This window comes from Manduca sexta, chromosome 28, assembly GCF_014839805.1.
Source record: "Manduca sexta isolate Smith_Timp_Sample1 chromosome 28, JHU_Msex_v1.0, whole genome shotgun sequence".
NCBI lineage: Eukaryota > Metazoa > Arthropoda > Insecta > Lepidoptera > Sphingidae > Manduca > Manduca sexta.
The window spans coordinates 18,585,957-18,613,775 of record NC_051142.1 but is presented as its reverse complement, the minus strand read 5'-3'; the positions used below and the strand labels follow the sequence as shown (position 1 = coordinate 18,613,775).

At 41.5% G+C, this 27,819-nt stretch overlaps 1 protein-coding gene across 6 annotated transcripts in view; it reads right to left on the bottom strand.

The window, feature by feature from the left end:
- The window catches only part of LOC115446411 (GTPase-activating protein CdGAPr), a 71,488-nt gene that overhangs the window by 9,875 nt on the left and 33,794 nt on the right, over positions 1-27,819 (bottom strand). Inside the window, exons 1-23 of one of the 6 annotated variants that reach the window (XM_037444323.1) lie at positions 25,399-26,268; positions 17,074-17,174; positions 16,694-16,770; positions 16,133-16,239; positions 15,491-15,629; positions 14,595-14,757; positions 14,020-14,204; positions 13,295-13,386; positions 13,035-13,092; positions 12,574-12,700; positions 11,740-11,918; positions 11,297-11,501; positions 10,754-10,885; positions 10,152-10,302; positions 9,733-9,822; positions 9,418-9,512; positions 7,977-8,127; positions 7,590-7,650; positions 7,271-7,398; positions 6,960-7,072; positions 6,460-6,589; positions 5,888-5,997; positions 4,741-4,875 (exon numbers count right to left, since the gene is read on the bottom strand). In XM_037444323.1, coding sequence (XP_037300220.1) covers positions 4,741-4,875; positions 5,888-5,997; positions 6,460-6,589; positions 6,960-7,072; positions 7,271-7,398; positions 7,590-7,650; positions 7,977-8,127; positions 9,418-9,512; positions 9,733-9,822; positions 10,152-10,302; positions 10,754-10,885; positions 11,297-11,501; positions 11,740-11,918; positions 12,574-12,700; positions 13,035-13,092; positions 13,295-13,386; positions 14,020-14,204; positions 14,595-14,757; positions 15,491-15,629; positions 16,133-16,239; positions 16,694-16,770; positions 17,074-17,174; positions 25,399-25,452 — 2,783 coding nt within the window. In that variant the 5' untranslated portion in view covers positions 25,453-26,268. Of the gene's footprint in view, positions 1-4,740; positions 4,876-5,887; positions 5,998-6,459; positions 6,590-6,959; positions 7,073-7,270; positions 7,399-7,589; positions 7,651-7,976; positions 8,128-9,417; positions 9,513-9,732; positions 9,823-10,151; positions 10,303-10,753; positions 10,886-11,296; positions 11,502-11,739; positions 11,919-12,573; positions 12,701-13,034; positions 13,093-13,294; positions 13,387-14,019; positions 14,205-14,594; positions 14,758-15,490; positions 15,630-16,132; positions 16,240-16,693; positions 16,771-17,073; positions 17,175-18,379; positions 18,435-25,360; positions 26,269-27,819 lie in introns of those variants that run through there. The other 5 variants (XM_037444321.1, XM_037444318.1, XM_037444320.1 and 2 more) reach the window with 5 other exon arrangements.

Sequence of the window (27,819 nt, the reverse complement as noted above, 5' to 3'; positions counted from 1 at the left end):
AATAGTAAATGCGTTTACCAATACCTAATGATTTGTAGATTGCTTGTTCCTTTAAAAGTTGTTTCATACTTCAAAGTATTTTTAATAGAGTTAATTTGTGACTACCTCGGTGCCGCAGTTGTATTATAGTACGGATGCTTTGCTAAAGTCACGGGATCGAATCCCGGGTCGGACAAAATGATATTGGATTTTTCCATTCAGTACCTATCGCAAATTCATAAATCCACATTAAAATCGTAATGACAGCCCCCGCTAGAAACATAATCAATAGATTGTGATTAGTTCAGTTTCGCGTACGCGTCAACGATGCAACTTCGCGATCGTAAAATATTCAAAATGACAAAAATATTTCTAAAAATAGACTCTATTTTATACGTGTTAAGGTCGCATTTAGGGGACCACTTTAAATATCTTTGTGCCTTACCGACCAACACGCGACACACGAGGTTAGCGAATTCCCCAAATGTAGTAGTCTGGAGTAGTGTTGCCTGATGTCCCGATTTGCGCGGGATGTCCCGATTTTTAGGGTTCTGGGGACGTGACCCGTTTTGCACCAATAAAATTATTAAAACCATTAAGTATTATGAAAAAATAAACTACGAATTCATCACTGTGTTGAGTGCGACAATGCAATCAAAATAGCAAGTATCATCTCACTAGCGCTGAAGGTACAGTTTTGTTTTATTCTTTTGCTTAGAGATGCGACTACCCGGCGATCTGTGCTTCGATGTTAAAACAGAAATCCAAATAAAACGCAACTTTAGCATGACTTGCAGTGATATTTTTGTAAAACGCAATACATAAAACTTAAATTTTAAAAAAATACTTGCTTTTTTTATGTCCCGATCTACAACACTAAATCTCGATTTGTTTTACCGTCTTGATTTTAAACAAATTGACCCTGGCAACACTAGTCTGGAGGTACACGATATTTGACGAGCCAGAGTTTTACAACTAACACGTGCCTTCGCAGTGTTACCAAACTTTTTTTATTATTAACTTATTGTGCAATATCTTGTTTATTTTATACCCCGTATGCCTATTGAAAATGAATCACTGAATCCAAAATCTCTATTATACTTTATTACTTAAAATAATGTTTTAAAAATACTAAAATATTGCTGTGTATTATTTTAATTAGGTAGACTTTTCATTAATCATTTCATCATAAATCATTACTTATTTTATTTTGTAATACAATTGTGTGTTAAATCTGTTAGAACATCATGTAATAAAAAAAAAATCTAATAGAATTTTTGAAATGCTGTGTCGTTTTAGCAAGCTTTTTGGTAAAAAGGTTTATACTGACAACATTGCTAGTTTAGGCGAGAAAGAGTACGACTATTGTATTGAATAATCGCGCGCTCTTTTCACTCGGTCAAAGACTCGGACGTATTGCCATAGCAAAGAAATGGTACAGAAAGCATAATATGACGTTCGGTAATGTGTACGTAGTCTTCTTTTAGATATTATGACAAACCGAAATATTAATGTTGGAATTAAAATAAATGTCGGAATATCATGTAGAATTTAAAAAAAATACGATACCAATAGATTTAAATCTTGTAACTTTAGGAATTATGTAGGTAACTTTTTTGGTAGGAAAACTATTTTATTAACGAAAATAACGTTTATAATTGACGAAATATTTTTTGTAGTAATTAATTATTGACTCAATGAACTGTTGCAACCAAGTCAGTGAACGTATTGGGAGTTCATTTGTGAGCTGACCTTCTGAACCCTATAGGTTCGGTAATAATATCATCAGCTGTGACGTAGTTCATTCACTTCAGTTAAGCGCGTTAAGAGACAGCGTGATCAAAAAACCATAAATCTAAAATCGGGATTATTGACGTAAATATACGTTACTTATGAATAATCTTTTGCACGGTGTTAGCAGAGGTCACCACGAACCTGTGGTTTCATTTAGTAACGCAATGTCGAAATGACCCGTATATAATATTACTGAAATATTGTTGCTGGAGTAAATTATCGGGAAATTCTGAACAAGTTAGTCCAAACTTAGAATAAAAGTTAGGTGGAGATGTTTGTGTGTGTGTGTCCGCTGTGTCCGTGTGCGTGCGTGCGTGCGCGTGTACGTACCGTTTGGCGATGTCGCTGTGCGCGGGGCTGGCGGGTCGCGCGGAGGCTCGCCTGAGACTTTGTGTGTGTCCGCTGTGTCCGTGTGCGTGCGTGCGTGCGTGTACGTACCGCTTGGCGATGTCGCTGTGCGCGGGGCTGGCGGGTCGCGCGGAGGCTCGCCTGAGACTTTGTGTGTGTCCGCTGTGTCCGTGTGCGTGCGTGCGTGCGCGTGTACGTACCGCTTGGCGATGTCGCTGTGCGCGGGGCTGGCGGGTCGCGCGGAGGCTCGCCTGAGACTTTGTGTGTGTCCGCTGTGTCCGTGTGCGTGCGTGCGTGCGCGTGTACGTACCGCTTGGCGATGTCGCTGTGCGCGGGGCTGGCGGGTCGCGCGGAGGCTCGCCTGAGACTTTGTGTGTGTCCGCTGTGTCCGTGTGCGTGCGTGCGTGCGCGTGTACGTACCGCTTGGCGATGTCGCTGTGCGCGGGGCTGGCGGGTCGCGCGGAGGCTCGCCTGAGACTTTGTGTGTGTCCGCTGTGTCCGTGTGCGTGCGTGCGTGCGCGTGTACGTACCGCTTGGCGATGTCGCTGTGCGCGGGGCTGGCGGCGTCGCGCGGAGGCTCGCCTTAGACTTTGTGTGTGTCCGCTGTGTCCGTGTGCGTGCGTGCGTGCGCGTGTACGTACCGCTTGGCGATGTCGCTGTGCGCGGGGCTGGCGGGTCGCGCGGAGGCTCGCCTGAGACTTTGTGTGTGTCCGCTGTGTCCGTGTGCGTGCGTGCGTGCGCGTGTACGTACCGCTTGGCGATGTCGCTGTGCGCGGGGCTGGCGGGTCGCGCGGAGGCTCGCCTGAGACTTTGTGTGTGTCCGCTGTGTCCGTGTGCGTGCGTGCGTGCGCGTGTACGTACCGCTTGGCGATGTCGCTGTGCGCGGGGCTGGCGGGTCGCGCGGAGGCTCGCCTGAGACTTTGTGTGTGTCCGCTGTGTCCGTGTGCGTGCGTGCGTGCGCGTGTACGTACCGCTTGGCGATGTCGCTGTGCGCGGGGCTGGCGGGTCGCGCGGAGGCTCGCCTGAGACTTTGTGTGTGTCCGCTGTGTCCGTGTGCGTGCGTGCGTGCGCGTGTACGTACCGCTTGGCGATGTCGCTGTGCGCGGGGCTGGCGGGTCGCGCGGAGGCTCGCCTGAGACTTTGTGTGTGTCCGCTGTGTCCGTGTGCGTGCGTGCGTGCGCGTGTACGTACCGCTTGGCGATGTCGCTGTGCGCGGGGCTGGCGGGTCGCGCGGAGGCTCGCCTGAGACTTTGTGTGTGTCCGCTGTGTCCGTGTGCGTGCGTGCGTGCGCGTGTACGTACCGCTTGGCGATGTCGCTGTGCGCGGGGCTGGCGGGTCGCGCGGAGGCTCGCCTGAGACTTTGTGTGTGTCCGCTGTGTCCGTGTGCGTGCGTGCGTGCGCGTGTACGTACCGCTTGGCGATGTCGCTGTGCGCGGGGCTGGCGGGTCGCGCGGAGGCTCGCCTGAGACTTTGTGTGTGTCCGCTGTGTCCGTGTGCGTGCGTGCGTGCGCGTGTACGTACCGCTTGGCGATGTCGCTGTGCGCGGGGCTGGCGGGTCGCGCGGAGGCTCGCCTGAGACTTTGTGTGTGTCCGCTGTGTCCGTGTGCGTGCGTGCGTGCGCGTGTACGTACCGCTTGGCGATGTCGCTGTGCGCGGGGCTGGCGGGTCGCGCGGAGGCTCGCCTGAGACTTTGTGTGTGTCCGCTGTGTCCGTGTGCGTGCGTGCGTGCGCGTGTACGTACCGCTTGGCGATGTCGCTGTGCGCGGGGCTGGCGGGTCGCGCGGAGGCTCGCCTGAGACTTTGTGTGTGTCCGCTGTGTCCGTGTGCGTGCGTGCGTGCGCGTGTACGTACCGCTTGGCGATGTCGCTGTGCGCGGGGCTGGCGGGTCGCGCGGAGGCTCGCCTGAGACTTTGTGTGTGTCCGCTGTGTCCGTGTGCGTGCGTGCGTGCGCGTGTACGTACCGCTTGGCGATGTCGCTGTGCGCGGGGCTGGCGGGTCGCGCGGAGGCTCGCCTGAGACTTTGTGTGTGTCCGCTGTGTCCGTGTGCGTGCGTGCGTGCGCGTGTACGTACCGCTTGGCGATGTCGCTGTGCGCGGGGCTGGCGGGTCGCGCGGAGGCTCGCCTGAGACTTTGTGTGTGTCCGCTGTGTCCGTGTGCGTGCGTGCGTGCGCGTGTACGTACCGCTTGGCGATGTCGCTGTGCGCGGGGCTGGCGGGTCGCGCGGAGGCTCGCCTGAGACTTTGTGTGTCCGCTGTGTCCGTGTGCGTGCGTGCGTGCGCGTGTACGTACCGCTTGGCGATGTCGCTGTGCGCGGGGCTGGCGGGTCGCGCGGAGGCTCGCCTGAGACTTTGTGTGTGTCCGCTGTGTCCGTGTGCGTGCGTGCGTGCGCGTGTACGTACCGCTTGGCGATGTCGCTGTGCGCGGGGCTGGCGGGTCGCGCGGAGGCTCGCCTGAGACTTTGTGTGTGTCCGCTGTGTCCGTGTGCGTGCGTGCGTGCGCGTGTACGTACCGCTTGGCGATGTCGCTGTGCGCGGGGCTGGCGGGTCGCGCGGAGGCTCGCCTGAGACTTTGTGTGTGTCCGCTGTGTCCGTGTGCGTGCGTGCGTGCGCGTGTACGTACCGCTTGGCGATGTCGCTGTGCGCGGGGCTGGCGGGTCGCGCGGAGGCTCGCTTCTCGGGCGGGGCGCGCGCGCGCGGTGACTCGCCGTCGATGTAGCCGAGCGACGACAGCTGCTCCTCCAGCGCCGCGCGACGTCTGCCGACACCACATACACCACACGAACTTTTAGGGCTCATCCATTAATTACGTGAGGATCGAAGAGGGGAGAAGGGTTCGAAAATAAAATCACGAAATATGACAAGGATAAGGGGGGAGTAATGATATATCAAGTGTATTTATTTTTCGTTGATCAAAAAACGACGAGTGAACATTGACTCACCGTTGCCGAGCAACGATTTCCCCGCGCTTCGCGACAACGTTCATGTACAAATATATGTTTTTTTAAACGTTCCTTTATTCTTTCTATGCGCCTAAAAGAGCCTGCAACATGTTGTCTGTCTGGACAATTTTATCTCAATGTTTAATTTTCCAAAATTTTATCAGATTATACGTGTATTTAAAAATTAATCAAAAAATTTCAATATACTTTGTACCAAAAGAAACACGTGCTTTTGGTTAGGGTGGGGGGGGGGGGGGCTTAAACCTCAAAACATAGCGCCAGGAAGGAAGGGGGTTAAAAAGTCACTAAAAAAACATCACGTGCTTGATGGACGACCCCTTACAACTCATTCCACCCATATCAAAAACTTTCCAGGATAAAAGTAGCCTACAAAACTCACGTGTAATGTGAAAAACAATAACTTTTATAGTTCCTGAAGATAGCACATTCAAACAAACTCTTCAGCTTTATATATTAACCAACGATTACAATATAAATTTACGAGGGACAATAATACACCGATTTTCTAATTATCCGTACTCGCTCACAAGAAAATAAGGAACCCTATTTGGCAGTCTACAATGAATCAACCAATAAATAATAATCTGACCAAAAAGTTAAGATCCACACCATAATGCAGTAAGACATCTCACCAATTTCTTATAATGACAATATCAACTTAAAAACAATAAAGCAACACTGACAGCCCCAAAATAAGGTTTTTACTCTCCTAATCAAATTATACTCATTCTCCCATCTTTAGACACCCTATATATTTTAATATTTAATTAGTTATAATTCAAGAAGTTGTTATAATGAATTACTCACCTTTCAGCCAATTCGTTAGCTGCCTCTATATCGACTCGCAAGTTCCTCCTGGGACTTGGCTCCACACTGCACAACCCGGATTCCGGTGGAGTTGAACACAGGGAATCATCCTACAACATTACACGTAAGGTAAGTGATATAAGCAATTGTATATTTATACAAATGTCTAATAAGCACCATACAGACTATAGTCCTTGGACGCGACATATCACGCGCGTCTTTTAATAATATCAACCCTTTATTATATACTGTCTCACTGCTAGCTACGGGCCTCCTCTACTATCAAGAGGATTTAGGCCATAGTCCACCACGCTGGCCTAGTGCGGATTGGTAGACTTCACATGACCTGAAAAATTCCCATAGAGAACTTCTCAGGTATACAGGTTTTCTTTCAAACTAAGGCCTAATGCCTCTTAGTAGTAGGGGAGGCCTGTCCCCACCAGTAATATGTTAATCAATATATAATACAGGGCTGATACTACTACATAGTAATAATCTATCCACTTTGTCCATATGAAACTAGCAGCATAATGAGTTTTTTCTCTCTCCCCGTCTAAAACGAATGTACTCACGTGAGGCCGTTGTTGCGGGTCGTCCTCCTCGCTGAACATGTGCTTGTCTCTCTCTTGTGGCGACAGGCGCAGGCGCATGTCCGCCAGCTCCGCCTGCCATGGCTCGAAATACGAATCGCACGATGATGACCTACAAAGAAACACATTATATGTAATTTTTATTATTTTTTAAATATTAAAATAGGTCTGGCAAAATTTATTAATAGTATCTAAATGTCAGAAAAATTTACAAAACTATTGATTCAGCGACATGACGTCACAAATCTGTAAACACTAAACATATCAGCAGTGATGAGAGCAGATGTTTACACTTTACAAACATATGATGTTTTCGAAAATTTGTCCAATGAAAACCATTTACGATGACGTAGTTTTAGATAGTAGTAGGTTAATTTGTTATAGAATTGCTGGTAAAAATATCCAATATAAATTTTATATTTTTAGCAGCAGGCACTCTATTGCTTATGATGATGATTGACCTTATTGTATTAATTCCATACCGAGCGTGTTGTCGTAGTGGTTGTGTGTGATTGCGCGTGAGTGGCGGCAGCGTGTCCGCCTCCGACACCGACTCGCACGAACGGGACGGACGCACTCCGCCCACAACAGGTTCCTGCAATGCAAGTCACCATGTTAATGTTTGTATTATTAATTTGAATTGGATATTTATCATTCAACTAGATGTTGCCAGCGGTTTCGCCTGCGTAAATTACCTCAATTTTGAAAGGGTGCTTAATTTTATGCATCGAAATCTTTTGCAAACAAATCCCTAGTAAAACGCACACCCTGTATATAAGTGGAGGGCACGTACCTGTGCGGCGGCGGTGGCGGCGGCGGCGGGCGGCGGCGGGGGCGGCGCGGGGCGCGGGCGCTGCTGCTTGCTGCGCGTGAACAGCCCGCGCCAGCCCGACGGAGACCGCTTCACTCCGCGCTTGGCGCCTGACACACGGACGGGTTGGGTTATTACATCATATTACGAATATTTTGGGTAAGTAATACCAATTTAGTATATTCATTCGTAAATATTTTGGTTTTGGACAATTCAATCCAATCAATTAATAAACATTATGACATTCTCATTTCATAAGGCGCAGGATATGTACAAGTTCAATTGAAGTACTATTACTAACCTGAGAGCGGTAAGTCGAGCACGGTGTGGTACTGCGGCAGATTGTTAGGTCCGGAGCCGACCTGCACACATGTTAGTGGTTAGTGCACGGCTTTGTTTTATTATTTACCTCAATTTATTATTATTTTGATCATTATTAAATTATTTACGCACCTTTTAATTTTTAGCTAATTTATTATGTTACTATTTTAAGTTTTTTATATACTTAGCTAAGTATTTAACAATTATTACGGTATCATGATATTAAAGCTATGAGTGAAATGTTATAACAATGATATCGCCTACACATGATTAAGTTAAAAATCCCACATTTATACAACACCCTATATATTCACTAACATTAACAGGGTGATGTACAAAGTAGGTATCCAAGTTAAGCAAGACTTACCTCGATGTACTGCGGCTGCAGGTGTGCCGTGGGTCGCAGCGGCGCGGAGGGCGAGGCGGAGGCGGAGGGCGAGGGCGAGGGCGGCGCGGGCGGGGCTGAGCGGGGAGGTGACGAGCCACTCGCGCGGCCTCGGCGACGAGCCTCCTCCAAGCTACGGGTCGACAAATAACAATTTAAAAATCTGATTAGAAATACCATAATTTCCCCACAGGGTTGATATTTTTATTATTATTTTTATACACATGCTCTAAATAAAGCTCCGCAGCGAATACTTGTGATTCCGGTATTTCCGGCAAAGTAAAGAGATCACGACTTTAGTAAGCTTTATATACTGTCATTAGGGAGATCATAAACAGTTTGTCGCCTGTCTTGCTAAGTTAATATTTGTTGGTTAATAATTATAAAGAAACTAGCTTTTGCTCGCGGCTCCGCCCGCGTTATAAAGTTATTCAGGCTAAAGTTTTCCGTTATAAAAATAGTAGTTTCCCGGGAGCCTATGTTCTTCCCAGGATCTCAAACTGTCTCCATACCAAATTTCATCTTAATACGTTGGGTAGTTTTTGAGTTTAACACGTTAAGGCAGACAGATGCAGCGGGGGACTTTGTTATATTATTTAGAACTTTTTAAGTGAAACAATCCCGTCATACATCATTGTTGCATAACTTTAACCGTTTACGCAGCGCAGGCAACGGAAGCTCTCAAAACTCATAATTTTCCCCGTTTTTGCAACATGTTTCATTACTGCTCCGCTCCTATTGGTCATAGCATGATGATATATAGCCTATAGCACTCCAGGAACAAAGGGCTATCCAACACAAAAAGATTTTTCAGTTTGGAACCGGTAGTTCCTGAGATTAGCCATTACTGCTCCGCTCCTATTGGTCATAGCGTTATGATATATAACTTTGAGCACTCCACAAACAAAGGACTATTCAACACAAAAATATTTTTTCAGTTCGAATCGGTAGTTCCTGAGATTAGCCATTACTGCTCCGCTTCTATTGAATATAGCGTGATGATATATAGCTTATAGCGGTCCACAAATAAAGGGCTATCCAACACAAAACGAATTTTTCAGTTGAAACCGGTAGTTCCTGAGATTAGCCATTACTGCTCCGCTCCTATTGGGTATAGCGTGATGATATATAGCCTATAGCACTCCACGAACAAAGGGCTATCCAACGCAAAAAGAATTTTTCAGTTTGGACCGGTAGTTCCTGAGATTAGCCATTACTGCCCCGCTCCTATTGGGTATAGCGTGATGATATATAGCCTATAGCACTCCACGAACAAAGGGCTATCCAACGCAAAAAGAATTTTTCAGTTTGGACCGGTAGTTCCTGAGATTAGCGCGTTCAAACAAACAAACAAACAAACAAACAAACAAACAAACAAACAAACAAACTCTTCAGCTTTATATAATAGTATAGATATAATCACCTCAATAGCTTGGTGGGTGGATTGATGGGCAAACTCTTGGGCCGCCTGCAGGACTCCGTGCCGCGGAGCTCCACCTCTTGTGTTTCACACTGCTCCTAAAAGGTAACAGTTCACAGTTTCAACGACGAACATGGGTCACAATTTAAACGTGACTCACAGCATGGGTCACGCGTGACAAGACTATGGATCACATGTGACTCACAGTACCGATAAAACTGTCTCACGACCCCATGGTCATCATTGTCACATGTGGACCACACCACACGTGACTCTCGTTTATGGATCACGCGTGACTCATATACCATATTTACACACCTGTTCCAGAGACTCCGGTCCTGAATCTGCCCCCTGCTCCTGCGCAAACAGCTCCTCCGCGTAGCATATCAGGAACTCCGTCACCACCGCCTGCCGAAATGATAACCTTCGTAAATACATTGCTGTACGTGCATGTGTGAAGATAGTGTTAGAATGTTTGAAATGTAGTTACGTGTTAATGGTTATGCTAGGAGAGGACGTGAGCTGGCGGTAATGGTGTAAGTGGCGATAGTGGCATTAACTAGTCTACAGTGCAGCCGCTATGTCTTGACCGGTTTGAAGTTAGTCACAATAATACATCTGTCGACACTTGCCAGTCCCCAGTAACAATAGCTATATCATCACCCGTGACAAACTTCAAACAGGTCGTGCCTGAGCGATCGAATAGTCTGTATAATGGTAGTGGTGGTGGTGGTGACCTGCACGGCGACGCCCTGCAGCGCGTGCTGCGGCGCGGGGGAGCGCAGCAGGTTGGGCGCCCACACGATGGCCATGTTGCGCGCCGTCATGCCTGTCGACTCGCTCAGCAGCGACACGCGCCGCAGGTGCCGCATCAGGTACGCCATCGTTCTGGAAGTGAGACATCACATCTTACCCCGTGTTGTTTCAGAAGTCAAGTAAAGCTAACAGTTACCACACTAAACAAGCGCGCAAAGCCTTTCGCTTGGCTGTGAATTTCATCGCAATTCGTTACTGCCACATGTTTTAATTTTACCTATCACAATTGAAACAACCTGGACTAAGTTGTTGGTAATAGGATGATCGTATCTGCCCTGACAACGACATTCGCACACAAGGTATGAAACCCCCCATAATGGCCTACTTGGGTGTCTCTTCACGGGATTAGTTGGTGTATATTCAGATTCGAACTGCCCGCCATAATTATGTCTACTAACACATTGATGTTCAATCTGAACCTCTTACTTATCATCAGGGGTAACAGGTTTAATTGCTATTCCCGTAAGAACCTGTATGATTTATCGATAATTGTCATAGGCAATGAAGTTTAAACAACACTTGCCTGTAGTGTGGCGGTGGTAGCTTGACGACCACGTCCCTGACGGCCGCGAGCCGCGCCGCCTCGTCCGGCACCTGCACCGCCTTCACGAACCGCTCGTACAGCTGGTACGTGCACAGCGGGTTCGGCAGCTCACTGGAATGTGTAAGACGGTATTGATAGTTGTTGGACGGTATTTAGTAAAAAAAAAAGCGGCGATAGCCTAGTTGGGTGTGGAACGGACTGCTAAGGCGAATGTCCGCAGGCTCAAATCACAAAGACACACACCTCTGACTTTTCTAAAAATCATGTGTGTATTCTTTGTGAATTTATCGTTTGTTTTAACGGTGAAGGAAAACATCGTGAGGAAACCTGCACATCTGAGAAGTTCTTTATAGGAATTTCGAAGGTGTGTGTAGTCTACCAATCCGCACTAGGCCAGCGTAGTGGACTAAGGCCTAATCCCTCTCAGTAGTGTCGGAGGCCCGTGCTCAGCAGTGGGCAAGTATATATACAGGGCTGATATTACTGTTGGTATACGCGAGTGGCGCAGTGGTGTGCACGTACCGGAAGTACATCTTGAGCAGGCTGGGCACGGCGTGCGGGTCGGGCACGGCGAGGTCGGGCGCGGCGCGCGCGTCGAGTGCGTGCGCGCCGTCGAACTGCGCGCGCAGGCGCTGCGTGAGCGCCGAGCCGCCCGACAGCCGGTACACGCCGTCCACGGCGCCGCGCTGCTCGATGGCGCGCGCGCACGACACCACCACGCACGGCACTGGACACATACACATACTCTCACTACTCATTGTCATACAATACCATTTCTGTTTGTATACAAGCAGTGCCGTAATTAGGTCTTTATGTAGCCAGTACAAGCTATTAGAACTGCGCACGCGCATAACTAGTTTGATCATTCCTACACCCTGTACCTGGGCACGACTGTTACCGCCCTAGTTACAGCACTGTGTGCAATCAGAACCTTCTCGATTTAAAGCCCACACAGATTCTCTCACCGTCCTCGCCGCAGTTGAGCAGATGCTCGCCGAGGTCGCAGCCGAAGACCCTCTCGCGCAGGATGCCCTGCTGCTTGAGGCTGCGCCGCGACGGCCGCGACAGTATGAAGCTGCGGAACAGCGATATCAACTTGCCGTGTTTACGCAGTACCGGTTTGATTGGAGCGACCGCCACCGATCTGTGAGTACACAAGTTTAGTGTAAGCAAGCTGCAATGATTGTTAATTATGTTATTATGGACAAATTAATCAAATGAGGACACGATTAATGCAATTCTTAGAGATATTACATTATAAAATTCAATAGATTGTTATGTGTATGTGGATAAAAACATATAAAACAAAGAATAACATTTTATAATTGTACTACGATCGTGTGACGCGTGCTCAGCGAACAAGGAAGATAAATATACCGACCGAATCAATTGGGATAATATTATACAAATGACAATGATCTGTAGAACTATTGTACTATATATACTAACAAACTAAATCAAGTGACTAATAATACAATGTAAGGCATAAAAATACTAAATTGCATGATCAATGGCACAACGTAAACACTAACTATCGCTTTCAATAAACAATTCCAATCGTTTTAATCGATCCATCGTTAAGATGAACCAATCAGAACAAAGTTTTTTATCATGCTTTGAAAAGACTTCTTTGAGCGGTTCATTATTGGACCTGAATCGTTAATTAGGATTGTAATTGTTTATTTAAAACGATCGTAAATAGCACTTAGTGACAATAAGTACTAAATGTACAATAATGTGATATCGCATGACGTGTAACACATAGTTAGGCTAGGTGAGAGTGGTGGGTGCGCACTGACCCGACGATGGGCGGCGGCTGCGTCATGTGGCGCGGCACCTTGTCGCCGATGACGGCGACACAGTGGCGCGGGAAGAACCCCACGCGGAACCCGCGCTTGCCGCGCCACCACAGCGACTCCTGCGGACCTGCGCACGCGCAACATTATCAATTGTACACTGCTTCCGTGCCAGTGTCGAGGACTGGGGTTCGATCCCCGGGTTGGGCAAAGTGTTGTCGGTTTTTTTACTCAGTATAAATTACAAGTCTGGAATTGATGCCCAATATGGCGATAGGCTATAATGGGTGCAACAATTGAACCTATGCATCTATCACTTAGGAGAAAATAGACGTGAGTATGCATCTCTGTGTGTATAGATAATACAAAAGCATTTACAATACTTGTATATTAGCGGCATATATCAGTAATATATGTTTCAGATGAACATTACTGTTTATCAGTGAAAAAAATGTAATACTAACCAGGCATGTCAATGATGGATATCATGTCACCCACTTCAAAACTGATTTCGTCTCGAGCCTGCAACAAAATTCATATTTATTCAATCACAAAAATAACTGAAACAAGTTGAATCAAATTTGGCACAAAGATACACTACATACCAAAAACATCCAAATTTTATCTGAAAAATACAAAGTAACACCTGTACCCAGAGAAGGAGGTTTTACGGGAGAAAATCCGCATGCAATACGTAGTTCAAATATAAATTAACATTATGTACCTGTGACACATATTTCCTGACGGAGTAGGCCGCCGCTACGGCAGGCGTGTTTATGGAGCTCGAGTCTTCATTCGCCACTAACAGTTTGTGACCTGACACAAAAAATATATTGATATTCAGTGTTTCATTAGACTCATAGCTTAATCAGCGTAGGTTGAACCTTGTTTGTAAGTAACATCGCCTGTTTTGGCTTTTATACCACAGACCCTACATACACACGTAAAAACAAAAACTATTCTCGCAAGTATAAGCACTAAGCAGTTGAGTATTTTTTATGAAAAATGGTTGCCCCTTATACGAATCGAAAGCGGTGATAGCATAGTTAAGTGTGGAACGGACTGTCGAGTCGAATGTCCGTAGGTTCAAATCGGAAGGGCATACACCTGTTATTAAAAAAAAAAAACTTGTGTGTATTTCTTGTGAATCATCGCTTGCTTTAACGCTGAAGGAAAACATCGTGAGGAAACCTGTACACCTGAGAAATTCTCTATAGGAATTTTGAGAGTATGTAAAGTCTAATAATCCGCACTAGGTCAGCATAGTAGACTAAGGCCTGAACCCTCTCAGCGGCAAAGGAAGCCCGTGCCCAGCAGTGGGACAGTATATACAGGGCTGATATTTACACGAATCGAACCCAAAATCCGTTGTTTATGTAAAGTTTTGCCCAAACCAATCATCTACTAAATCTACTAATAAAAAAAAGGAAAAAAAAATATTAGTCCAACCTTTATTATCCATCTGCAGCCAGTTCAAAACCGGTCCGCAGTTGATGGAGTCGTCGGCGATGATGGACAGGTGATGCACGTAGTCCGATATCAGCCTTCGGTACTCCTCCTCGTCCTGCATCAGCGCTGGAGTCATCTTCTCCGTGAGGTTCGGCAGGCCTGACACTTTTCTGTCGTATATACATCTGTGGAATGAGGTGGTTATATTAATTTTAGCCTCGAATGAAGAATCTTTTTGGACTCATGATAAACTCACTAAAGAAAAGATGTTTGCAATAATTTACAATTCAAATGCCCAGTTAGAATTTTTTACCTATACTATCACAGTAACATTTGACTGTGATTAGCATGAAATAAATACAATGACATTTGGCCTAACAGATGCTGTATATTTGTTCCATAGATATTGCAATCAACTACTATTTTATCTCTGCACCACTACAGGTTGGTAGCAAATACATGTGGCATTAAGTCCGCTTTTACATGACAATATGTATAAAATGCAATAAACAAATCAACAGTAGAATGCAGTAGAGCTCTCATCGAATTCCCCTGCCCGTTTCCCCTGTACTAACCTGTGCAGCATGTCGTCGAGCGCGAGGAAGTTGGTCCTGTTCCGCAGCAGCGTCCAGTCCCTGGCGTCGCCCGGCTCCGACCAGCTGCAGGCCAGCGCGCGGCCCTCCAGCCACTCAGAACACGACGAGTTCACGTGAGAACGGACCTTGAGGCACACCCAACCTGAACGCAAAACGTTAAATTATATAAATTTTTAAATATAAATTGGGGTAAGTTTGACAGGCAAGTTAGATGTTTAAATTACCAACTTGATTGGATACTTTAGGTTACTACAAACGCTGCATTGTGCAATAGGCACTTAGTCTCATATTAATGAGTAGTCAAAGTCGTAAGAAATTTGATACTCGATCCCATAACAATATCCTTCCTGGTATATTATTGTCCAAGTATTCCTTCTTAGCCTTGAGCCTCTGTAGGGTTCTGGAGCGCAAAAATTCACAATTCCAGACCCACATGTTTAAGCTGGGTATTGTCTATAGTGCCAATATTATTAAAAAAAATAAAAAGTACTCCCTCCCACTCTGATACTCATCAGAATTGATTGAAAAAAATACAGTCAGTAACAGAAAATCATTATCTACCCTGGCGAGTATTCATAAATGATTACCCTCCCCTGTCAAATGGAACACTGATATCTTTACAAGCACACGTAAAGGTTGTTTGGAGGCCTCTCATATGTGAGAGTCCGCCTGGGTAGGTACCACCGCAATATCTATTTCTTCCGCCAAGCAACAGTGTGTAGTCATTGTTGTGTTCCAGTTTGGAGGACATTTGTAGCCAGTGTAACTACTGGATATAATGAGACTTAACACCTCATGTCTCAGGACGGCGAGCGGCAGTGGAATACCCAACAATATTTTGTATTTCAAGGTGTTGGATGGTGAAAAGGGCCGACCTTCGTCCGCGGAGTCGACGCAGTCCTCGTCGCAGGGCACGGTCTCGATGGCGAGCCCGCCGAGCGACACGCGGTCATAGTGGAAGTGCGCGCAGTCCTCCAGCTTCGGGAACCGGCACGACGGCACCGGCGGCGGCGGCTGCAATCAGAACACGAATCGATTTTATTTCGGAGTTGTAATAATAATAATATCAGCCCTGTATTGTATACTGTCCCACTGTTGAGCACGGGCCTCCTCTACTAGTGAGAGACAAACAAACTACAAACTTAACAGATAATCACACAGATTATTCGATCGTTATTGGTTTTCTTTATTAATGAAGACACAATGTAGAGACATTTAATTTACATCATATGCTGACTTTACCGGATTAGTACCACTATCTTCCAGAATACCAACGTGAAGCGACAGCTTGGTGTTCCATTATGTAGGACAGGGGACTTACACATTTTCTATCCCTTTTCATTAAAACTAACAACGCATGATTATTCTGGTATCATGACTATATATGGCTGGTGTTGGTCTTATAAGACCAGGTAACCCAAGTGCCCGTAAACCGATTTATTCAAAAAGAAAACACCTCGTGGGCATTAATCCAATTATCAATGAGGAATAAATTTGGGGTATTTGTTACAACTGACCGTGTGCGGCAAGTCGAAGGGTGTGGAGCAGGGCGGCGCAGACTGGCTCATGGCGGAGCTCTGCGACGTCACCGGCGTCACCGCCAGCGCCGTCAGCGAGATCGAACCTGCAACATTACACAACATTATCTACACCTGTTTATGGAATAGAACCGTGATAAAGAAAGGTTCGTCTGTAGCATGCATGTACAGGGTCACTAGACTGGGGTGTCGTAGTCTTATCCTGCGAAGGTTGCGGTTGCATGCACTTGCGCACCCCGCGACCTTCCATATTAGGGAGTGAGAGTCGGATGGCGGGTTTTAGTCGGTAGGACGGTTTATACCGGCGAGTCCGGCAGAAATCCGTAAACGGATTTCCTAGTGTTAAAAAAAAAAGTAAAAAAGTGTCGCAGTCTTGTAACTGATTTAAGTAACAGCTTCACTGTCGGTAAAACTGCCAGAGGTTCAACAAATACCTTCTGACTGTTTCGAATACCCTGGCCTTGTCTTTCATAATCCAAGTGCGCTGTCATTAAAGCAGTCATGAGATTGAATGAATGTGAATATTGTAAGACATCTCACCTGGCGTTTCCCGCTTGCATTCTGGCTCATTTGGCGTTCTTGTAGAACTTCGCGAGTCCGAACTGAATCTTACAGACCTGCGAATAGAGACCATTTCATTACTGTAGTAATAATGTCTACAATAGCCAACGTTTGTAAATCTATTATGTAAACTGTAAGGTGATCTACTCTCTCTAATTACGCATTTTCTGATTTAAAATACATAATTTAATCAAAAATAAAAATATCTGAAGAGACAAAAATATGGTGCCATTTATTTTTTTTAATTCCTGACCCTAGCTCCACTAAGCCTTACATCAATATTTCCTGAATCTTAAGATTAGACTACCCAACATAATTATCAAGTCATCCTGTACCTATCATCCATCTCTGTCGCTCACCTGTGAAATCCCGAGCAGTGTGTGACGCCGTCCTTGTCTGGCTCGGCGAACGCGCGCGCCGCGAGCGACTGGCACGACATCACAGACCCGTGGGGAGAGCCCTGCAACAACAACAATAACACACATTATAAAACGATCTGTTGTACCAAATACTCGGCGTTTGCCGCTGCTCTGCCTGCTTTGGAGGCAAGTAGACAATCTTACCCCAATTTATTTTCCTACTTAATATTTCCCTATCATTCTATTTGATTTATTTTGCTGTTGGCTTAAGAGAGATTAGTGCTTCCAGAACTTGCCGAGCGTCACAAACTTTCATCTTTATAATAATGACAAGTAAGGTGATATTACACTGGCGGGAGAACTTAGGCGTCAGCTTATTTTTTATATCTGACTGGTTAGTAACTAAAGAATAAAGGAAACCTACCTAACACTGTGATTATGATTTTATTGAGACAATTTCTGACACTGAATTATTATTCAATCTCCACTAAGTCGAAATGTGACTCAGTACATTTCAAAAACAGTTCAATCATCTAATGCAAATTACAGCCATTTAAGGAAAATAATATATATGTAAATACTTATAATTCTATGTAACATGAATGAACATTAAACAACGACGTTCTGTTCAAAATATTGACAAATAGTTTGTGGTTTTGCTTTAATAGTTACAATTAATTAATTAATGACCTAGTTGTGATTGAATAAGGAAATAATAGTATGTTTATGACGTGTTTACGGTTAATCTATTGAACCGATATAGATAAACATTGAAAAACACGAAACTCAGGTTGAAGAACGATAAAATCATTTTTCATGTTTACGCGAATGTTAAACATTGAAATGAAACTATTTCACGGGGCGGACCAACCGTGACCACGAAGGCTACAAAGTTTTCGAAACGTCGGGAGAAAATTATTATATGAGAAAACCGCGATAAAATCTGAAAAATAATTATTTCAATAAATATGTCAATACAACACTCTCTTAGAAATTCTCTTACTTTTCGTAAGACCATTCAATTTCGGAATTCAATTCACAAAAAATATCCTAAATCTGTAAAGTTTGCCAATCTGCACTGGGCCAGCGGGGTGGACTAAGGCCTAACCCTTCTCAGTAGTAGAGGAGGCCCGCCCCCAGCAGAGCGACGATATAATACCATGATTATATTACTTTTATATATTTATCCAAAATTTACCGCGCCGTGTACCTTACAAGACCAGTTATATTACTTTTATATAATTTTCCTAAATTTACTGCGTAGTAAACCTTAATGCAATACAATTAATTGAAGAGCATAACTTACTAAATGTTTTAACATAATTACAACGCACAATACGAGGTGTTCACAAACAAACTAATACGACACTAGGAGCCGAATGACATCACTCATTGTTCTAATATAATTATACAACGTCAGTATCAATCGATCATTCATAGGTTTCACGTAATACTTTCGTGTTTAGTCAAGGCGGCATCTATCTATACTATTATATAAAGTTTGTTTGAATGCGCAAAACTCGGGAACTATTGATTCGAATTGATAAATTCTTTAAGTGTTGGATAGCTCATTTCTTGAAGTAGGCTGTGTAACACGTTATGACCAATAGGAGCGGAGCATGCATGAAAAATGTTACGAAAACGAAGAAAATTTATTCCTTTGCTTGCGTTGCGTCCGCTGCACAGAGGGTTAAAGTTAGAAAAATATCATGTATGACGAAATGGTTCGTCTTAAAAAGTTCTAAAAATATATTATAAAACTAAGTCCCCCACCGATCTGTTTGCTTGTCAGAACGCGATAAACTTAAAAACTACTAAATGGATTTCGATTATCGAATTCGGTATGGAGATAGTTTCAGACCCTGGGAAGGACATACGCTATTTTCTATATATTATAGCAGGACTTTAATCTCGGAAAAGTCTCACGCGGCCGAAGCATCAAGCAAAAGCTGGTAAAATATAAACGTAATGCTAACTTTAGACTAGAATTAAAAACAAGGAAAGCATAGCAAAGAAACCTACAATTCTCCGTAAGAATTTCGAATGTGTAGGATGTCTACCGAACCGCACTAAATCAGCATGGTAGATTAGTGCCTAATCTCGCAAGGTCTACCAAGGTCACCCGTAACCAGCAGTGGAACAGTATAGTATACTGAGCGATGAAAATTTGTAGCACCTTCATAGCCTTTATAATACCGGACTGATATTATTTTATATGTTTTAATCCACTGGATAGCAACCGTGTACACGATAGAAAACAAAAACAAAGCGTAGTTTGAACACGAAAATTTTATCGTGTAGAATACAGACACGCTTAGTTACTAAATTACTCGCTAGTCGACTCCGATACTAGCGTACACTAGGGTTAATAGCTTGTCTAGATGCTCCTTTCATTACTTTCTTAATTAAGTAACAGTCGATGAATGCTCGGGCTTTAATTATAATCGACATTCTTTCCTACTTCTCTCCTAGCCTTTCGACCACGGCGGCTAATCCTGACCGAGACCAGCCAGGTGCGCAGGAGATATGATAGTGTACAAGTGTGTACGCAATACACAGGTGCATTCCCTACATTTGCCTTTAACTGTATTCACTTTGAATATTAGTATAAAAATAGCTAAAGTTACGACAAAGACATCGCATCTTTTAAAAACAAAGGGTTAATGACAACTAGTGCTGAACCAATGAAAATAAACAACTAAGTTGATCATATCGATTTTGTAAGTAACGTGAGAAACAAAGAGTTCACAGTTAAACGGATTCATCTGGATAATCCGCAGATTAACTGGATAATCTGCATTGGTTTTATACTTTAGTGTTAACTGTATTTACATAGTGTTGGTTTGAAAATGCAAACTGCGTATTTATCGCGAAACGTAATTTCTAACAGCCGTTGAAGATCCCAATCGCGTTTTTCAATCTATCTCAAAATTAACCAATGAGAACAAAGCTTTTTTGACATGCTTACAAATGAGTTGTTTTGATTGGTTCAATCTCGTAATCGGATTAAAGATTGAGATTGGGATCGTTTATTGAAAACCGCTGTTAATCATTTACAGGATTTTGATAATACAATTGTAACTTTATTACATCTGGTTTATGATTCCCTTTACAATTGCATATTTATCTTTCCATTATATTACTAACAACAAGGCGACTAAGTCGTTTAAGATGGTAACCGCCTTCTGACCATAAACAGTAACTATATTGATGGGTCCGAATTATAAAATACCATCAAATTACATTATTTTCATCACCCCCAATAGAGGTCAAGTCATCAGGTGTTAAGAAGTCTCATAATACCAACAAAATAAGCTCTAAAGTTTTCATATAATTTATGTAGTTTCTTGGATTAGAATATAACGTTCCATAAATCTTAATTTCTTTCCTCAGACTAGTATATATATACACATATCTCTTTATAGATAATTAGCTCTTATTAATACACTTTTGATTTGAAAGTCACAAGGCAAATATTTCCAAAATAAATTTCACGGTGACCTAATTCCACTCGAACGGCAAGCAACTTCCCAGCATCAATTTCCAATACGCAACTAATTAAATTCTTTAGAAACTCGAAGGCTTTGTGTGTCGCACACAATGATTTGAGATCGGACAGTTCATTGCGAGCCGACGTTATGTTTTATGTTGTCATAAAAATATAGAAAAATTGGGTTAACTATTATGGTTTAGAGGTTCTTTCGATAGCGGTTAGCGGGAGAGTACGCGGGAGCGACAAACGCAAGCGAGTAGCGAAAACATTAATGTAAGTAATTAACAGCTGGTGGTATATTTTATTTACGCCCGGATAGCGACCACCGTACACAAGGTATTAAAACCCACCATAGTCGCCCACGTAAATGTGTCGCGTTTCGGGATAAGCCTGTGAATATACGGTTCCAACAGGAGGGCATAATTGTTTCGACTGTCGAGAGTTTCACTCACTTTCCCATTATCATATATAAAAAAAAATTAAAATACAATAGGATTTTTCATAATTATCTAATAACATGCGACTGCATCAAAATATACTCAGATTGGGTATAATAATTTCAATTGCAATTATAGCTAGGTTGAGCTTAGCAAAAAAACGCTCAGAAATGATTATTGTCCCTTGTGTAAACGCATCTAAAAATCCTTACACAATATCTGTAAGAACTTGCTAGACTTAATTTAGCATTAGGATCACAGCACAGAATATCTTTTTATAAGAACTAAGTCAAATCAATTTTGCAGCGTGCTTCAAAAGGTATGTTGCGCCTACGTCACATTAGCATAGAATAAGGATTGGAGATCATAGAAAAAAATGCCATGAGCAAACAGTGAATGCCCAAATTGCATACTCCTTCGGGGCTGCTATCTTCAGCTATGTTATATCATATATTGCTATTTTGTAGACGAGGACACTGTTATTGTTACATAAACTTACATTATGTATTGATAAATATGTTTGTCGTAATATTACCACAGTATTTTGTAACCGACTTGCACAACTGTATTTGTGCGACTACAAAATGATGCGAAGAGAATAGGATATATTTTCGATTGTGTAATATTGTTATGGAATGTAGTTGTAAGTTAGAACACACTCTGTTGTATTCTGTATTCGACTATATATAGAAAATAACAAGCCATAATTGCGTTCAATAAGGCCGTATTGACCATCAAAGGTTCCAATATCCAATACGAAAAAAACATTTGTAAACACACAAACATCTCCGTGCGGAAATCGAACCGAAACGACGCGACGGTAGTTTAGCAAAATTTATCGCTACAACATAAGTTTCCATGACATTCCAAGTCAATACTTAATTTAAAAATCCGCTACCTGCGAGCACTCACACCGCACCCCAACACAGATTTAATGGATTGTAAAAGAATTACAATGATCCATAAAACGCGATGTTTTCACCTAAAATGGTCAAGCAGATATTATGACTGTACAGATTTTTATTTGGTCTGTGCAGGGGAGTGATAAATGTTAGAACATTAACATTTATTAACATTTAATGTTAGAACATTAACATTTATTGACAGATGTTTAGGGAGTCGTTTAGGAGTGTTTCGGGTCAGTAAAGAACTGGAACCGGACAAGTGTAGTGCAAATATTTGGTGCAAACATTTGCCATTATATTTATTGTATGAATCATAGAGGATTTAAAGGATAGACGTCGACTTCAGTAAAGCCGAGCGGCAATGATTTTGTGCTATAGATTACTATTTATACGCATATCTGTATTGCCGTTCGCAAATCTTAGTTCTCTCCCAAATCCCATAGGCAAGTCCCCGCCACTATATCACAGATTTCATGAGTATTTTTGAAAGATCATAAATGTTGTCTACCAGCTCTAGGAATTGAATTCATAAACTAATTTCTTTGACAACCGCACCGACTGTACTGAGCTGAAGAAAACTTGTAGATTTACGCTGGTTTTCTGCGAGACGCATCATCCGTCTCAGTCGTACCAACTATTTAAATATCTAAATACAATGGGCGTTTAACAGTTTTAATACTTTATCCTTGTATGATAAATGCACGAGACTTTATCTCTTGGAAATTATCATGCGTAATTATATTTTCCTTTACATCCGACTCAAGGTTTTTTCAAATTGACTTTTGATTACGTTTTCATAAATCGTATGGAAATTTCGTAAAACTATAGATGGAGTACTACTTGGTAGTTTACGGTACAGAAGAACATTGTACCAGTTTAAGGTACCCTTTATAAAATACAATCTTAAGCTTCCGATTTAAATGCCTAAATGTTGTTATTTGTGAGGCTGATCTTGATTATTGCGACGCTTGCTTCCGAAGCTAGACTTGCTTGTCCCAAAAAAAATGCAGAATAATTTTAATCTACTATGAGCTGTATAGATGGGTAAATAAGTATATGGGTGTAGGTGTTATGGTATTGCTGATGCCTATCTTACGGAATCCCAGTGTAGGTTTAAGGACCTTGATCGAAGGCTGTTATACCGATTATAATATTGATTGTATTGATCGACTCTTCGTCTAAATCTCATAAATTTTTTCGATGTTTGTAAAACTAAAAGCAAAAACCGCTGAATGAATTTGGATATAAAATTGGCATACCGGGAGCACAAGTCTTGGATTTAAGAGTTCATAAGCTCACAGCTTTACACATTCTTAACCGACTACAAAAAAGGAGGATGTTCTCAACTCGACTGTATTTTTTTATGTTTGTTACCTCAGAACTTTTTTGCCATATGGCCGAATAATTGTAATATACCTACGTTTTAGCTAACACCTATCAGCGCCACGATCAATCCCGTGATGTATCTACATAATATATTTTAAATTTCATTGCCGAAAAGTGTTCAGTGAATCTTTTCTAGGAGAAAAGACATTCTGACGAGCAGAACTACGATCAAAAAGAAGTATTGACTAGTATAATATAAGGTTTATACTTTACAAAATTGATCTGCTCAGTGACATTGTTTATTCACCGGCGCCTCAAAATCCGCTCGGTCAAACAGATGTTAGATGATGAATCGCATATTTTATTTAAATTTAACCTTACGGTGACACAAATGACTTTTAGTTTAAGATTAACTCGTGTTCAAATGATATAAATTTAGTGTTACATCATCATTGTTAAATATAATAAACAAAACGGAATTTGAGACTCTGAGAAGTAGAATGATGTCACAATTTTGTTCTATTGTTTCATTACTGTTGAGTATTTTAAGCTGTTAGAGATATTCAGACGAAAATAAAACCTCACTTATTGTTAGTAACATGTTATCAAGATTTTGAACATGTTTTATACAACTAAATGATGAAAAAAGACTTGCCTGATAAGCATCAGTGCCTGTGAAGACTTAAAAAAAGCAATACCAGACTATTACAGAATATTACCTCCTATTAAAGATTCATTTTTGAAATATCATTAGCTATAATTGCAATATACAAAACCATAAACTTAAAAATTAACAACAATAAAATATAAATTTATGCTATTTTTCATATACCATTTCGTTTAAAGACCAGACATGGGAAACAAACAATAATATTTATAATTCTAAATTATACAAGGGAATATTAAATATGACACATAGCATATACAACAAACAATAAATGTTGATTCAATATCATTACAAGCTGCAAACACACATATAAAAGGGTCCATTTGTACCTAAAGTTATGTACATTATAACAGTACTTTATCCCCAACCAGGAGTCAGCCAACATAATAAATTTCTACTAATATGTAAGCCAATGCCTCTATCAATAAGGATCAAAACCGAGGCATTATTAGTATACCTACATTGTATTGATTATCTCCACATTCCAGGTCACGGGAAAAACTGTATAGTTAACTATCAAGCATTTATGACTTGTAAAAAAACTTAATTGCCCAACCTGGATATCGAACCCAGGACATGTAATGATCCAACTACACTGCTTCTAGACAGACAAGACTATTATATTTTAAAGAATATAAACCTCAGGACCAAATCCAAAACTTAATATATAATAATTCATATTATAACTGGCTTACTGAAGAGATACCATTAATAGTGTCTAACATTGTTCCAGTACAAATAAACCCTTGTTTTCAATAATCACAAGACAAACATCCATTATTAAAAACAAAATATTATTTCATCAAGTTTGGTGAATAATATGGTGATGTCACATGTTAATTTAAAATAATTCAATACATCAATTTTAACTTGTCAATAAGTTGTTTTGTAAACATGACATGGTTTTTTATTGATGGCTCATCAATGGGGGCCTGAAGAATTATGGAACGAGGTTTTTAATTCAGTCACAAGATTAATGTGCTAAGTTATATGATACAAGGGAAATTAAAAGAAAATACAGGCTTCTAGAGCAGTTTTAGTTAAACATAATTCATATCAGTGTTAGGAATTTTTGTGAGTAGATTTCGTTTATACTTCAAGGTTCAAATGGCTTCAAATGTTTAGATGTCACAGATTTCTCTTGTTCCTTGGCTGAATACTTACTTGTCCATTGTGCCAGTCATCTTTGAACTGTGACTTGCAGAAAAATATTATTCATCTTTTGGTACCCTTGTCATTTTATAGCCAAAACAATTTATAAATGCTAAATATATTTTTATGTTTATATAAATTTGTTGTTTGAATTAAAGAATAGCAATTTTTAATTCAGGTCCAGTTTATCCATTTCTCATTATTCTAACAATACCATATTATACACCAAAGCTACACAAAAACGCATGCATAACAATGAGGGAAAACAAAAAAATTAAAAAAGTAGAGTAAAGAAAAACAAACATACAACATCTATTGTGTTTGGGGATTGACTGTTTCCCTCACATTCTGTCCGCAGAGGAGCCAACTGTCCGAACAGACGCCGAACACTCGCCTCATGGCTTCAAACAACTAAAATAATGCAATTTTAAACAAAAAACTGCCATTTAGTTGCACTGTGTTTGGATCACTTTCGGTTTTGTAGCCTTGAATCACTGTTACGCTTGTTTAGATGTGAAATTGTCTTTGTTTGTAGTGATTGGTTTCATTTTGTGTTGTTTTATGTGAAATTCCGTTTTTAATATTCGTGTTTATTTACTGTTAATTAGTCACCTTTATAACACTCGAAGATACTCTACAGCCTATTGTTCTAAATTTAAATATATATTTTTTTAATGCCTACAATTTTATTTTTTACGAAGTTTTCGCACAAATATCACTGTATTAACATTTGGCACAGCACTTTTAGCACACAATAAACCTTAGAGTACTCTCGTTGGCACAAATTCACATCACCAGAGACGAAAATTTCGAAAGTCAGTGCGTTTCAGGCGGCGCACGCCTTCAATCTTCACGGTACGCTGGCTATCGACGAAAAAGGTTTAAAAAAATCAACACCAACACCGCAGTTTCGACACCAAAAACAATATTTACAATAAAAGTGGGCTACAAAACAAAAATAGATGCGCGACTCCAAGAGCGTACGGAATTCACTGTGGTATGGGGGCGACCGCGTGACCGTCCCGGCTATCGTGTTAACGAAACGTTATAAACGTAATGAATTGGGCAATAAACTGCGAATTAATTCAGTAAAAAGCTTTTTCTAATTAATTAATCGCGAAAATACATCTCCGATTGTATTATGGAATTTGACAGCGATATACCCCCGCTCCGCGCCGCCGCGCACTGCGAGCGGTCGATGACGGTGTTGCCAACAAGAGATTTTTGCCCGACACGATGGTAGAATTTATGACAAGTCGTAAAATGTCACGTGGTATTAATATAAACGATGTTTTCATATAAAATTGCAAGTTTTTCCTTGAACCAAATTATGAATACTTTATTGTTAATATTTTGTTAATTTATTGTAGGTGGGCATACTGAGTTAAACAGAGATGACTAATAAGAATAAATGTTACTTTTTCAAATACGTGACTTTGTCCAACAATATCTATTGCATAACTAGGTTCAGTCTATGAAAGTTCTTACGAGTGCAATAATGGGAAATGTCAAGGCCTAGACTTTTATGTAGGTCTAGGAAAATCTATCACTTGTAACAGTAGCATGCGTATTATTGATACTGGACAATCGGAATAACTTATATTTAAACAGTGTTAAGGCCTTACCGCCAGAAAACGGTGCGCTCAACGTATTTATAGATACTATCTGTTCGAAATTTATAATATACAAATATTAAACATATTTCTACAATACGAGTATATTATTCTTACTTTGGTTGTTTAAAATCTTGTATGCTGTAGATATTGTTTTTCATTCATTTTATAATGAAAGTGCCACTAAATGATGCCGTATCCCCTCCAAAAGCACCCTTAATTTTAATTTGCATTATTACATAGAGAATTTAATATGGAATATTTCGGCAGTTTAAAAATTTTCAAACACATCAAACATTTTTATTTTATTTAAAATTGTATCGAATGTTGTTTGCTCGGAGAAGAGCCTTAAGAACTTGAATATCTTACTTGTTAAATAGATGGGCGCAATTTTACTTGGTTCATCATAACTCATAATTATAAGTATTGTCGCTACTGTCTACTGCCAACTAATTTATTACTAAAATAGACATCAATTTCTTAATTGCAGTTTCACTGATTAGAAAATCTAAATTTATGAAATATTAATTTATAAGTTAATTATTTATAAGTTAATCATAAAACATAAGCTTCACATCCATTTAAAAAATACACATCGAATTGAGAAACTCTTCCTTTTTTTAAAGTCGGTTAAAAATAAATAAAATGTAAAGCTATCATACAAACGTTAGTGAACTTTACATGGCTGATGATGATATTACCATTAACAAAATCTACTGCCCAATTTGCAGGTGTATTCTTTCGAACAAATTATTTTTCCAATTAAATTCATAAATCGCCGTGTTCGGAGATAATAAACATTGAAAAAAAAGTGTATTGATAACCTTCTCCGTTTTTGAAGTCAGTAAAAAAATATCACACATTATAATATTTTCTCACGATGCAGTATTCCAGACGTGTCGTGAGCCGCAAAAAAACCAAGGTTGTATAATACATAGGTAAAACTGTGGAATACCTAAATTTTTGATGATTTCATTAATTAAAATATATATTAGTGTTATAAATCTTTGCTAGATTCACGTAACAGATCTCGATAGTTTTTATTTCGTTGACATATTTTATGAGTAGTAATTTGTGTGCCCAATACCTATTATAATAATAATATCAGCCCTGTATTATAATACTTGCCCACTGCTGATCACGGGCCTCCTCT